The 14,751-nt window shown below is 41.5% G+C and overlaps 2 protein-coding genes across 4 annotated transcripts in view; one reads left to right on the forward strand and one right to left on the reverse strand.

The window, feature by feature from the left end:
• The window catches only part of LOC123998002 (suppressor of tumorigenicity 14 protein homolog), a 33,159-nt gene extending 19,844 nt beyond the window's left edge, over positions 1 to 13,315 (reverse strand). Inside the window, exon 1 of one of the 2 annotated variants that reach the window (XM_046302803.1) lies at positions 13,181 to 13,315. Coding sequence is in view for 1 of the 2 variants with exons in the window: in XM_046302802.1 (XP_046158758.1) it covers positions 12,533 to 12,559 (27 nt within the window). In the remaining variant the exon portion in view is untranslated. Of the gene's footprint in view, positions 1 to 12,532; positions 12,872 to 13,180 lie in introns of those variants that run through there. The other variant, XM_046302802.1, reaches the window with a different exon arrangement.
• Positions 13,316 to 13,944: 629 nt separating this feature from the next.
• LOC123998003 (amyloid beta precursor like protein 1-like) overlaps positions 13,945 to 14,751 on the forward strand; it is a 53,717-nt gene continuing 52,910 nt past the window's right edge. The window contains exon 1 of one of the 2 annotated variants that reach the window (XM_046302805.1): positions 13,945 to 14,233. In XM_046302805.1, the coding sequence (XP_046158761.1) occupies positions 14,168 to 14,233 (66 nt within the window). In that variant the 5' untranslated portion in view covers positions 13,945 to 14,167. The remainder of the gene's footprint in view (positions 14,234 to 14,751) is intronic. The other variant, XM_046302804.1, reaches the window with a different exon arrangement.

The following is a 14,751-nucleotide window of genomic DNA, read 5'->3' on the forward strand; positions in this document are numbered from 1 at the left end:
CAAGAACATTTTGCAAATCTATTAAAATAAAAAACAGAAATACCTTATTTACATAAGTATTCAGACCCTTTGCTATGAGACTCAAAATAGAGTTCATGTACATCCTGTTTTCATTGATCATCCTTGAGATGTTTCTACCACTTGATTAGAGTCCACCTGTGGTAAATTCTATTGATTGGACAACATTTGGAAAGACACACACCTGTCTATATAATGCCCCACAGTTGACAGTGCATGTCAGAGCAAAAACCAAGCCATGAGGTTGAAGGAAGGTAGATGAGGTAGACAGGATTGTGTCGGGGCACAGATCTGGGAAAGGGTACAAAAACATTTCTGCAGCATTGAAGGTCCCTAAGATCACAGTGGCCTCCATCATTCTTAAACAGAAGAAGTTAGACACCACCAAGAGTCTGCCTAGAGCTGGCCACCCGGCCAAACTGAGCAATTGGGGGAGAAGGGCTTTGGACAGGGAGGTGACCAAGTACCCGACGGTCACTGACAGAGCTCCAGAGTTCCACTGTGGAGATGGGAGAACCTTCCAGAAGGACAACCATCTCTGCTGCACTCCACCAAATCAGGCCTTTATGGTAGAGTGGTCAGAATGAAGCAACTCAGTAAAAGGCACATGCCAGCCCGCTTGGTGTTTTCGCCAAACGGCACCTAAAAGAATCTCAGACCATGAAAAACAAGATTCTAAATGCCAAGCATCACATCTGGAGGAAACCTGGCACCATCCCTACGGTGAAGCAAGGTGGTGTCAGCATCATGTTGTGGGGATGTTTTTCAGTAGCAGGGACTGAGAGACTAGTCAGGATCGAGGCAAATATGAAATGAGCAAATGAGATACAAATGAGATACTTAATAAAAAACCTGCTCCAGAGCGCTCAGGACCTCAGACTGGGGTGAAGGTTCACCTTCCAACAGGACAATGACCCTAAGCACACAGCCAAGACAACACAGGAGTGACTTTGGGACAAGTCACTCTGGATAAGAGCGTCTGCTAAATGACTTAAATGTAAGTCTCTGAATGTTCTTGAGTGGCCCAGAACCCGATCAAACATCTCTGGAGAGACCTGAAAATAGCTGTGCAGCAACACAAGGTTGTAATCACTGCCAAAGGTGAATCAAGAAAAAAACTGCGTTAAGGGTCTGAATACTTATGTAAATGTGTTGGGTATTGATTGGTGTGGGAAAAAAAAACAATTTAATACATTTTAGAATGAGGCTGTATCCTAACCAAATGCATAAAAAGTCTAGGGGTCTGACTACTTTCCGAAGGCACTGTGTTGACACTTTATTCTATTCTACTGTATTTTATTCAATGCCACACTGACATTGCTCGTACTAATATAAAAAAAATATTTAAAAAATCCATTCCTTTACTTTTAGATGTCTTAGTATTGTTGTGAATTGTTATATGTTACTGCACTGTTGGAGTTAGGAACACAAGCATTAACATATGTTAAATATATGTGTATGTGAACATTAAAATTTGAATTGATGTCATATTGACTTATGTGCATATAGTGACTCTCCATAACACAGCCCTCTCCCTACAGTACGATGGGTAAGTTCAGGGCTACCTGGGGCATAGGCTAAGATCTATGTGCCCTGCCCTGGGTCCAGGGTGTGTCCGAGTCCTCTTGCACACGCAGAAGACAGAGAGCGATTACAGAGCAGATAGTAATCACCGCACACAATTGCATCTGCGCCTGTGGCCCAGTGTGGAGAAGGACCCGATCCACCATTAGGGACAGGAAAATCGCTTCGGTATTAAATCAATTTGTCAGAAGTGCCGCCCCTTAAGATGGGGGCTCAATTACACTGGTCTAGATGATAACTCATCGCAATTAAAGGCCATTCTTACGATGCTCGGCTCTCACACATGCCTCCTAAATGGGAATTTCTAACAGCAATCATGGTCTGGAATTAAGGGAATCATTAGAGACGGGGGTCGGTGAGCGCTCGGGGGTCGCTCTCTCCATCAGTCACCCTGATCACAGCCTAATAAAACCATTACATGCTTTTCGTCATATCCCGTCTCCATCTCTCTGCCCCCAAACAAAAATACTACTCCCTCCAGTTAGATCCATTTGTAAACTGTGCTGGTTGTCTTTCCAACTACAGGCCTCAGTAGTGTCCTATGATTACACAGGAAATGGTGTTGAATGCAGTGGCCACATACATACAGAACAGAATAAAACAAATCAAAAACATTGCAAAAGCTTATCACAGTATTACACCACAAAAAGTCAAATAGAGGCTTCGGAAAGTATTCACACCCCGAACTTATTCCACATTGTTGTGTTACAGCTTGATTTCAACATTGACTACATACATTTGTCTGACCCATCTACACACAAGACCCCATAATTCAAAATGTTTTCAAATTTATGAAAACAAAAAACAAATATTGAATTTACATAAGTATTCAAACCCCTGAGTCAATACATATTAGAATCCCCTTTGGCAGCAGTTATAGCTGTGATTCTTTCAAAATTGCTGAACATTGCTAGACAACCATTTATGTCTTGCCATAGTTTTAACTTAAATCTGCTTGAAAATCTAACTCGGCCACTCACCCATAACACGACACAGTCACCACTATGTTTGAAAATCTGGCGAGTGGTACTCAGTAATGTGTTGTATTGGATATGCCGCAAACATAGCACTTTGTATTCAGTACAAAAAGTGAATTGCTTTGCAACATTTTTTGCAGTATTACTTTAGTGCCTTGTTGCGAACAGGATGCATGTTTAGGAATAATTTTATTCTGTACGGGCTTCATTCTTTTCAGTCATTTAGGTTAGTATTGTGGAGTAACTACAATGTTGATCCATCCCCAGTTGTTTCCTATCACAGCAATTAAACTCTGTAATTGTTTTAAAGTCACCATTGGCCTTATGGTGAAATCCCTGAGCCGTTTCCTCCCTCTCCGGCAACTGAGTTAGGAAGGACGCCTGTATATTTGTAGGGAATGGGTGTTTATACACCATTCAAAGTGTAATGAATAACTTCACCATGGTCAAAGGGATATTCAATGTATGTTTTTTTCTCCCCCCCCGTTTTTTTCTCCCCATCTACCAATAGGTGGCCTTCTTTGCGGGGCAAAAAAAAAAAGCCTCCCTGGTCTTTGTGGTTGAATTTCAAATTCACTGCTCGACCTTACAATTATCTGTATGTGTGAGGTACAGAAATGAAGTAGTCATTCAAAAATCATGTTAAACACGATTGCACAGAGTGAATCCATGCAATTTGAGACTTGTTCAGCGAATTTGAATTCAAATCGTTATTGGTCACATACACACGGTTAGCAGATGTTATTGCGAGTGTAGCGAAATGCTTGTACTTCTAGTTCCGACAGTGCAGCAATATCTAAAAAGTAATATCTAACAATTCCACAACAAATGCCCAATACACACAAATCTAAGTAAAGGAATGGAATAAGAATATATAAATATATGGATGCGCAATGACAGAGCACCATAGGCTAAGATGCAATAGATAGTATAGAATACAGTATATACATATGAGATGAGTAATGCAAGATATGAAAACATTAGTAAAGTGGCATTATTAAAGTGACTAGTGTTCCATTTATTAAAGTGGCCAATGATTTAAAGTCCGTACGTAGGCAGCAGCTGCTCTGTGCTAGTGATGGCTGTTTAACAGTCTGACGGCTTTGAGATAGAAATAATATAATAATAGAAGCTGTTTTTCAGGCTCTCGGCCCCAGCTTTGTGGCACCTGTACTGACTTCGCCTTCTGGATGGTAGCGGGGTGAACAGGCAGTGGCTCGGGTGGTTGTTGTCCTTGATGATCTTTTTGGCCTTCCTGTGGCATCGGATGCTGTAGGTGTCCAGGTAGTTTTCCCCTGGTGATGTGTTGTGCAGACCGCACCACCCTCTGGAGAGCCCTGCGGTTGTGGGCGCTGCAGTTGCCGTACCAGGCAGTGATACAGCCCGACAGGATGCTCACAATTGTGGATCTGTAAAAGTTTGTGAGGGTTTTAGGTGGCAAGCCAAATTTATTCAGCCTCCCGAGGTTGAAAAGGCTGCTGCGACTTCTTCACCACACTGTCTGTGTGGGTGGACCATTTCAGTTTGTCAGTGATGTGTATGCCAAGGAACTTAAAACTTTGGTTGGGGGTTGCTCCCACTGCGGTTTCCTGAAGTCCGCGATCATCTTCTTTGTTTTGCTGACGTTGAGTGGGAGGTTATTTTCCTGACACCACAATCCGGGAACACTCACCTCCTCCCTGTAGGCTGTCTCATTGTTATTGGTAATCAAGTCTACTACTGTTGTGTCATCTGCAAACTTGATGATTGAGTTGGAGGAGTGCATAGTCACGCAGTCATGGGTGAACAGGGAGTACAGGAGGGGGCTGAGCAAACACCCTTGTGGGACCCAGTGTTGAGGATCAGCGAAGTGGAGATTTTTCCTACCTTCACCACCTGGGGACGGCCCGTCAAAGTCCAGGACCCAATTGCACAGGGCGGGGTTGAGAACCAGGGCTTCAAGCTTAATGATGAGCTTGGAGGGTACTATGGTGTTGAATGCTGAGCTATAATCAATGAACAGCATTCTTACGTAGGTATTCATCTTGTCCAGATGGGATAAGGCAGTGTGCAGTGTGATGGCGATTGCATCGTCTGTGGACCTATTGGGGCAGTAAAGCAAATTGAACTGTGTCTAGGGTGACAGGTAAGGTGGAAGTCATATTCCTAAACTTTAGGTTTGCGTCAACAAAGGGGTTGAATACCTATTGACTCAGGACACTTCAGCTTTTAATTTCTTATTTATTAGTAAACATTTCTAAAAACATAAATTCTACTTATTGTGTATAGGCCAGTGACAAAAAAAATCTAAGTGTAATCCATTTTAAATTCATGCTGTAAAACATGTATTTATTTATTTTACTCAAAAGGGTGTGAATACTTTCTGAAGGCACGGTACGTGACCACTACAAGCACGAGGGGACATCTGGAGAGCTAATGGCATTAACTAAACAATAAGGTATAGTAGAACTGCTAGGCATACAGTAAGGTAGCAGCATATTAGTCAAACCAGTTAGACTGATAGGTAATGAGGTGTTCTCTACTGAGAGGTGTGGTCCAGAGAAATAGCTAACAATGACAATCTCCTTTTTACACACAACCTTTTGTAATGTAAACATACATATGTGCATCCTCTGTGTTTTTCATGTTGTATAGTACATTACATTACAAGATGTGGCTTTCGAGAGTGGGAATGAAAGTCAAACCAAATCAATGAGTAGTCTGATTCGGCCTACACAATATAACTAAGCAGAGCAACTGCGCTTTAGACAGGCATTCCATCTGTTTAAACATTAACCAGGACTCTGAATGGTTGTTATTTAAACCCTCAATCATTATCGATGTAGCACCTTTCCAATGTCAGCTCCACCAGAACTTTAGAAACCTGTTGGTTGAAATATCTCATCAGCCTAAAACTACATGACAAATACATTGTGAGAAAGTGAGGAGCACAAGATCTGAAATGACTTAAAATTCACAAATGAAGTGATCTATTTATGAAAGTGTAATGCATTTGTGAAATCATATTTGATGTAAATTTCACATCAAAAGGACTACACTAACCTTCTCAGGCTAGTAACATTAACTTAAAATGAAAATGTAGTGTTCTAATAAAGTCATGATATAGCTATGCTTGTTTATGATAATGAGCATCCTAATAGTCCATGTTATGGAACTTTGACCATATAATAACCCATAACATTAGATTACAGATAAGTGGTAGAAAATGGTCATGACAAGTGTCAGGTTATTTTGTTCTAGTACAATAACATCACCACATTGTGATGAGTTAGTGTGAATTCTCTCTTCCTGGACACCATGTGGAACTGACCTGAAGATGTTACTAGGTGACTGGGTTAATTTAATAACCAACCTGCTCTACTGGTAATGTGTGAGAGACTACAGTAGGCAGGGTTAACGGGCCATTCCACAGGACAGTCAAGAGATAAGACCGCAGACTGTCGGAGACGCCCCTGTTGAATTCCTACCTGGGTGTCCCCGTACTGCTCACTTCCACTCTGACCCACACCTTTCACTCTGATCTGACCGAAACAGCCACATTCTTCCATAATCACACCCCACTGCGGACACTGATCCTGTCTGGAAAAGGACCGGTCACACTGACCTCACCTGACCCTCAGCTCTTGGGATCCTAAGATCAGAATATTGCTGTTGTGCCCTTACATTTGGGGATCCACTTTGTTTATGGATGTAACGCATCTCCACATGTACAAATAGATCTTCTGTGAACAATATGCATTACTGGCCAGAACAGAGTTGGTGGTGGTTATGTTTCTAGAAAACCTTTCTTCAAGTGCAATTTAAAACGGGCAATCTGCAGTTCAAACAATAACAAAGTGGGTACCCTGCCACTGTTATTGTAAAAAGCTGAGGTATGAGGCAGGAGAAAAATAACCACTCTCAAATGACTTGTTAATAGTTTACTCCACTCTGTGTTGTCTGCTCACACTGCTATGCTTTATCTTGGCCAGGTCGCAGTTGCAAATGAGAACTTGTTCTCAACTAGCCTACCTGGTTAAATAAAGGTGAAATAAAATAAAAATCCATTATATCAACATTTTAGATTTAACCATGTTGAGACTATACGGTGTTTGTTTACGTTTACAAACAATAGCACTAAAACAAGCTTACATTTGGGGCTCTGATGGGTACGACAGTTGAACTAAGCTCATAAGGCACACAATTTAGCTAGCCAAAATAAACAACATCATTACAAACTCTGAGTGAAGGAATTTCTCTATTATAAATACTCACTGTTATACACCACTAGACACCCCAAAGGTCTCTTCACAGTCCTGCACAGACTATGGAAGGTGTAAAATCAAACTTAAAAAATGGATCAAAATGCACCTTAAGGAACAACGGGGACTGTGAGGACACACACACAGGCATACACACACGATAACATACGCACTATACACACACACATGGATCTTGTGTTGTAGATATGTGGTTGTAGAGTAGTGGCCTGAGGGGACACAATGTGTATCGGTTGTGAAATTTTATGTAATGTTTTTACTTGTATAAAACTGCCTTAATTTGGATGGACACCAGGAAAAGAAGCTGATGCCATAATAAATATAAATACTCAAGAGGATTCAAACAGGAAATCCTAAATTGGTAACTGGGGAAATGACAAAGCACAAATCAGGACTATGACATCATTCCCTGATACTAAGGTGGATAACATAGAGTGCCTTCAGAAAATATTCATAACCCTTGACTTATTCCAAATTGTGTTGTGTTACAGCCTGAATTCAAAACAGAGTACATTTATTCAAAAATGAATTCAATACCCCATAATGACAAAGTGAGTGCGGTGTCAGGAAAATAACCTCACTCAATGTAAAAAAAAGAAAGAAAACAACAGCGATGCTAGTGGTCTTCAGGAAAGAGCAGAGGGAGAACCCCCCCAACCATATTAACGGGACAGCAGTGGAGAAGGTGGAAAGTTAAGTTCCTCGGCGTATACATCACTGACAAACTGAAATGGTCCACCCTCACAGACAGCGTGGTGAAGAAGGCACAACAGCGCCTCTTCAATCTCAGGAGACGGAAGGAATTTCGCTTGTCACCTAAAACACTCAAACTTTTACAGATGCACAATCGAGAGCATCCTGTCGGGCTGTACCACCGCCTGGTATGGCAACTGCTCCGCCCACAACCGCAAGGCTCTCCAGAGGATAGTGCGGTCTGGCCAAAGCATCACCGGGACAAAACTACCTGCCCTCAAAGACACCTACAGCACCCGATGTTATAGGAAGGCCAATAAGACCATCAAGGACAACAACCACCCGAGCCACTGCCGGTTTATCCCCACTACCATCCCGAAGGCAAAGTCAGTACATGTGAATTCAAGGTGGGACCAAGAGACTGAAAAACAGCTTCTATGTCAAGGCCATCAGACTTTAACAGCCATCACTAACATAGAGTGGCTGCTGCCAACATATATATAGTGGGGCAAAAATGTATTTAGTCAGCCACCAATTGTGAAAGTTCTCCCACTTAAAAAGATGAGAGAGGCCTGTAATTTTCATCATAGGTACACTTCAACTATGACAGACAAAATTAGGAAAAGAAATCCAGAAAATCACATTGTATGATTTTTAATGAATGTATTTGCAAATTATGGTGGAAAATAAGTATTTGGTCACCTACAAATGAGCAAGATTTCTGGCTCTCACAGATCTGTAACTTCTTTAAGAGGCTCCTCTGTCCTCCACTCGTTACCTGTATTAATGGCACCCGTTTAAACTTCTTATCAGTATAAAAGACACCTGTCCACAACCTCAAACAGTCACAATCCAAACTCCACTATGGCCAAGACCAAAGAGCTGTCAAAGGACACCAGAAACAAAATTGTAGAACTGCACCAGGCAGGGAAGACTGAATCTGCAATAGGGAAGCAGCTTGGTTTGAAGAAATCAACTGTGGGAGCAATTATTAGGAAATGGAAGACCCCTGATAATCTCCCTCGTTCTGGGGCTCCACGCAAGATCTCACCCCGTGGGGTCAAAATGATCACAAGAACAGTGAGCAAAAATCCCAGAACCACACAGGGGGACCTAGTGAATGACCTGCAGAGAGCTGGGACCAAAGTAACAAAGCCTACCATCAGTAGCACACTACGCCACCAGGGACTCAAACCCTGCAGTGCCAGAAATGTCCCCCTGCTTAAGCCAGTACATGTCCAGGCCTGTCTGAAGTTTGCTAGAGAGCATTTGGATGATCCAGAAGAAGATTGGCAGAATGTCATATGAAACCAAAATAGAGCTTTTTGGTAAAAACTCAACTCGTCATGTTTGGAGGACAAAGAATGCTGAGTTGCATCCAAAGAACACCATACCTACTGTGAAGCATGGGGGTGGAAACATCATGCTTTGGGGCTGTTTTTCTGCAAAGGGACCAGGACGACTGATCCGTGTAAAGGAAATAATGAATGGGACTATGTATTGTGAGATTTTGAGTGAAAACCTCCTTCCATCAGCAAGGGCATTGAAGATGAAACGTGGCTGGGTCTTTCAGCATGACAATGATCCCAAACACACCGCCCGGGCAACGAAGGAGTAGCTTCGTAAGAAGTATTTCAAGGTCCTGGAGTGGCCTAGCCAGTCTCCAGATCTCAACCCCATAGAAAATCTTTGGAGGGAGTTGAATGTCCGTGTTGCCCAGCAACAGCCCCAAATCATCACTGCTCTAGAGGAGATCTGCATGGAAGAATGGGCCAAAATACCAGCAACAGTGTGTGAAAACCTTGTCGAACATTTTCTGTAAGTCTTCACCTCTGTCATTGCCAACAAAGGGTATATAACAAAGTTGAGAAAATTTTATTATTGACCAAATACTTATTTTACACCATAATTTGCAAATACATTCATAAACAAATCCTACAATGTGATTTTCTGGATTTTCTTCTTCTAATTTTGTCTTTCATGGTTGAAGTGTACCTATGATGAAAATTACAGGCCTCATCTTTTTAAGTGGGAGAACTTGCACAATTGGTGGCTGACTAAATACTGTTTTGCCCCATACATAAAAAGATACACTATTTCTATTAAAAAAGTAGGTGAACACCGCTTTAAACATTTGTGGATTTTGATATTTCAACCACACTGATGACAGCTGTATAAAATTTAGCACACTGTCATGCAATCTCCATAGGAAAACATTGACAGTAGAATGCCCTTACTGAAGAGCTCAGTGACTTTCAACATGGCACCGTCATAGGATGCCACCTTTCTAACAAGCCAGTTGGTCAAATTTCTGCCCTGCTAGAGCTGCCTCGTTCAACTGTAAGTCCTGTTATTGTGAAGTGGAAATGTCTAGCAGCAGAACTGGCTGAGCTGCGAAGTGGTATGCCATAAGTTCACAGAAGGGGAAGCTCGTAGCCTGTAAAAATGGTCTGTCCTCGGTTGCAAAACTCACTACCGAGTTCCAAACTGCCTCTTGAAGCAACATAAGCACAATGACTGTTCATCGGAAGCTTTATGAAAAGGGTTGTCATGGCTGAGCAGTCGGCTGGAGTGGTGTAAAGCTCACCGCCATTGGAGTTCGGTGCAGCGGAAACACGTTCTCTGGAATGATATATCACACTTCACCATCTGGCAGACAAATTCATCTGGGTTTGGTGGATGCCAGGAGAACGCTACCTGCCCCAATTTATAGTGCCAACTGTCAAGTTTGGTGGAGGAGGAATAATGGTCTGGGGCTGTTTTTCATGGTTCAGGCTAGGACCATTGGTTCCAGTGAAGGGAAATCGTAACACTACAGCACACAATGACATTCTAGATGATTCTGTGCTTCCAACTTTGCAGCAACAGTTTGGAGAAGGTCCTTTCCTGTTTCAGCATGACAATGCCACCATGCACAAAGCAAGGTCCATACAGAAATCGTTTGTCAAGATCGGTGTGGAAGAACTTGACTGGCCTGCACTGGCCTGCACAGAGCCCTGACCTCAACCTAACTTTAGGCCTGACTATGAGCCAGGCCTAATCGCCCAACATCCACTCCCAATCTCACTAATGCTCGTGGCTGAATAGAAGCAAGTCCACGCAGCAATGTTCCAACATCTAGTGGAAAGTCTTCCCAGAAAAGTGGAGGCTGTTATAGCAGCCTCCATATTAATGCCCATGATTTTAGAATGAGATGTTCGTCAAGCAGGTGTCCACATGCTTTTGGTCAGGTAGTGTACGTGTTCATCAGGGAACTGCTCTTAACGACACTTGTGGAAGCAAAGGAATATTTTCCCTTAAACACAACTAATGAAAAGCTACTGCATTTACTAACTTACTGTGTAACCTGGAAACATATCAATGACAACCAGGATATCTGTGTGGAAATCTCCATGACCCAATTCTACAGACAATACTTAATCCAGCTCTTCTATGTGTAGCTAATATTTAACTAAAGACCTCTGGTGACAGAGTTTTTACTATCATTTCTGTATTTGTTACGTGAAACCTAGAGACAGTCCAAGAACTATGACAAAGCATAATGTACAAACCAGGAAAACTATGACTACATTCCTGAGCATGAATTAACTGCACAAGCACCCATCTCATCAGGACACTCAGGGAAAACAGATCATATTATTCAGTATACCAGTAAGTATTCAGAATTGTTGTTCCTTTCCCTTACAAATATGATATCCATTTCTGGTCCCTAAAAAGTGCATGTTCTTTCAGGACTCCTGTTTGCGTTTCATTTTTGACTGAGCTCAAAACTATGTAGAATTTCTCAACCCTCACCTTTTAATCAACATAACTATGTACGTGTATAAACATCAAAGACAACATTTAGAATAATATCAAAATGTATAGTGTGTGAAAGAGGTATACCATAGAGGAACCTACCTTCCCCCCTCTCTAAACTCCTCTGTGCAGCAACTAACTTTCATCTCAGTAGTCTTCCTCTGTGGGTGAGCAGCAGCGAGGACGGAGGGGGATCAAGTCAGGACAAGTCTGGGATCCACAGGGTATCAGAATACCTGGAAGTTGGGGCAGCACTGTCTGGGTTGGGAGTGGGGACTCAATACTATGTACTGTTACCAGGGGGCCGGTGCCTGCCCTTAGTACAGCAGGGAAATGAAATTAGTTTGTGATCACTGAACACTGCAGGTATATGAAATCAATATGGCCACCCTGACCAGTGAGGGAGAGATCGAGTACACAGAGCTGACATATTAGAGTGATGTGACTTATACCATGAATTGATACCTTTACACTTGTCATGTGTCTCTCTTATCAAAGTGTTTAGGTCTTTAAATTAACATAAGGTTGAAGAAATATCCAGACAGTCAAGATGGGGAGGGTCGCTGCTAACTAGTCTACAGGTGTTTCATTCATGCTGTCTAGGGCTCATCTGAGAAAAGAGATGTAATTATCAATGTGACTTCCCTGTTTAAATAAAGGATATTTTAAAATAACATATCCTATCCTGTGTTTCTTCCTCCAACACAATTTTTGCTTAAGTCATTCAAAAGACATCGCATTCAAAACAGATCTAATTTTTATTTTTAAATGATTTAACCTTTATTTAAAATGTTATTATGCACATCCATCTTCAAATTATATGATCATGAATAATTACCCTACATAAAAGTTAACTATACAAGTTTAAAATTAACTGGGATAACCTGAAGGTCAGTGAGAAAGCAACGTACTTCCTTGAAGTGTTTACTTGTGGTATGTTGTCACTAAAAGTCAATTGAAGTAGGTTTGCCTATATGGCGGAGTTTGACAGGTGGACCTTACAGAAACATGGTGGTGACTGGAATTAAACGTTATGCATTTGTCTGTGAAATAGAATTTCAAATGAAGTTTCTAACAACAATACAACTGTGAAAATGCTAAAGTGACAGCAATGGCGCATGCGCGACTTGGTTACATCGTTGTTCCGACATTTCTAATTTGTTTGGTGTACACAACATTTCCACCTAAACAAAAAAAACTTACCTCGTATTCATATTTTGCGGAATTCATGTTCTTCAATTACCTCAGCGTTAAATCCAGTTGGTAGAAAGTTCTATCAAACAAAACGATTTAGACACGTTAAATGCACGGGACTATAGTCCTCCCTCCCTGGGGTCCAAGAAGTTTCAAATCAACACGTGAGGGAGATTAATTCAAATGTTGATCAAAAGTAGCAACGGTCCCTTTGGAAAATTCCTTCAATGACTCAAATCCTGTGGTTAAAATGTGTGAAAACGTTATGGTTGTCGTGGCTGAGATCTTTGTTTCAGTCAACAATTGTACACCTTGAAACTGACCCTTTCCATCCACACCCACGACATTTGGCCACGCCCCCACCTGGTGCAGCCTTGTAAAATGGCCAGAACGCCAGGTGAGATCAGGAAGTTGCGATTTTACAGAACATTTAAATTAGAAGTAGTTTGTGTAAACAGGCGCGGTTCTGTTATATCAGCTCTATATGTACGTAGGCTAAAAATATATATATATTCTCGATAGCAACGTTTTATAACAAATAGGTCTATATCACGTCTTCATAACGCTGAGAAAAATATTGTGTAGTAGTAGAAAAATCGCCAATAGTGATTGAAGACACTGATAGCCCTCACGTAGAGAACGAGGCCATTAGCTTACCTTGTGTGCCACCTATTGAGCAAATACAGCATTTGGATTGGAATGTTTTTATCTTTCGTATGATGAATGACTGGGTCCATTGCTGAATGCTTGGGCCAGGAAATATTTTTTGGACCCGACCATACTTACAACGTAAAACACACTGCAATTCAATCAAACAGGAACTACGGAAAAAACACCCAACGTTTTGTGCATTTTTTTTAAACCGGCCTGTGATCAATTACATCATTGTGAATTGGAAGGTTATTGTGTTTTTAGGGTGCGTTCTTCTTTGATGAGGTTTAACGGCGGTTGCCATCCAATAAACATTGCATTACCGTCACCTACTAGACTGGAGTATAACTCCCTTATACTTTGCTAAAAAATAATAAAATAAAAACAATACCCTACCTAAAAATAAAATAAATACCATACTCCACTATTTAAATCTATTTAGTCCTACTTCAGGCCAACAGCCTGAAAGGGTGGGACACCCCGACTTATAACACACCATGTAACTCTTCCGAAGTCAAATATCCCAATTCCAACTCGGACATTTCAAAGTTGCCTAGTTCCGACTAGCACATGAACGCAGCCTCTTTCACAACTGCTGTAACTGAATTCGTGACGCATATTATGAAACGCTCAGGCAGTTTCACAGATCGACCATTTTCTATCCACTGCCTGCACTTCCCATTCATATCCATTGGGTGTCTCCCTCTACCAAATCAAACCGCAGTTAATCTAAAAATGTTGGCGCTTTGAGGAAAGTCCATGGTACAATACAAACTCGTAGATGGGCGTTGAGAGCCAGACTGCAGCCACATAATAGTCTGGACTGCGATTGGAGAGAGCAAGTGCGCACGGACGCAGACGCAGGAGATATCGGAGGCAGGCACCAAACAGAACAGAGCTCATCATAGTATCTGATTTAACTGTATTTGGGAATCAATTCAGATTAGAAAGAAAAAACGTTCCAATTGAGAAACGGAAGAAGAAGGAGTGAAAATGGGACATACAGTGTTACCCATTTTGATGGCCGTATTATCCCATTGCATGTGGGGAAATGTCGAGGTAAGCCCCAATAGTAGTATCTTTCATTTCTATGATAAACACATTGTTGCTTTATATTTGTTGTATAAACATGCGTTTTGCTCGAAGTGGTGTTGTAAATGTTCATATCTATATCACTCATGTCATGAATATCAATTCGTATCAGTTTTGCTGACGCGCACCGTTATCTTGGACAGATTTAATTAACAAATGAATGCGCACACAGACTGTCAGATGATAAATGACACGTCAACAAGAAGGAACGCTCAGTAACCTACCTACGCAGAATAAATGCTATTGTCCAATTAGCAAATTTGTATTATTGAAATACAGAAGATATCTGTAGACATTTGGTCGTGCCAACCAAGTATTCAAGCCAATATATTTATTTTGTATTGGGCTATTGTATGTCAGCCTCTCCCCATGGTTTTTAGTGAGCAGGAGAGAGACCATCTGGGATCTACCCTTGATAAACAAAGAGATAAATGTACTGAACGTCTTCATAGCCTGGGGTGGGGTCATTGTTTTTTGTTGGTTTT

The sequence above is a fragment of the Oncorhynchus gorbuscha genome, linkage group LG15 (assembly GCF_021184085.1).
Source record: "Oncorhynchus gorbuscha isolate QuinsamMale2020 ecotype Even-year linkage group LG15, OgorEven_v1.0, whole genome shotgun sequence".
NCBI lineage: Eukaryota > Metazoa > Chordata > Actinopteri > Salmoniformes > Salmonidae > Oncorhynchus > Oncorhynchus gorbuscha.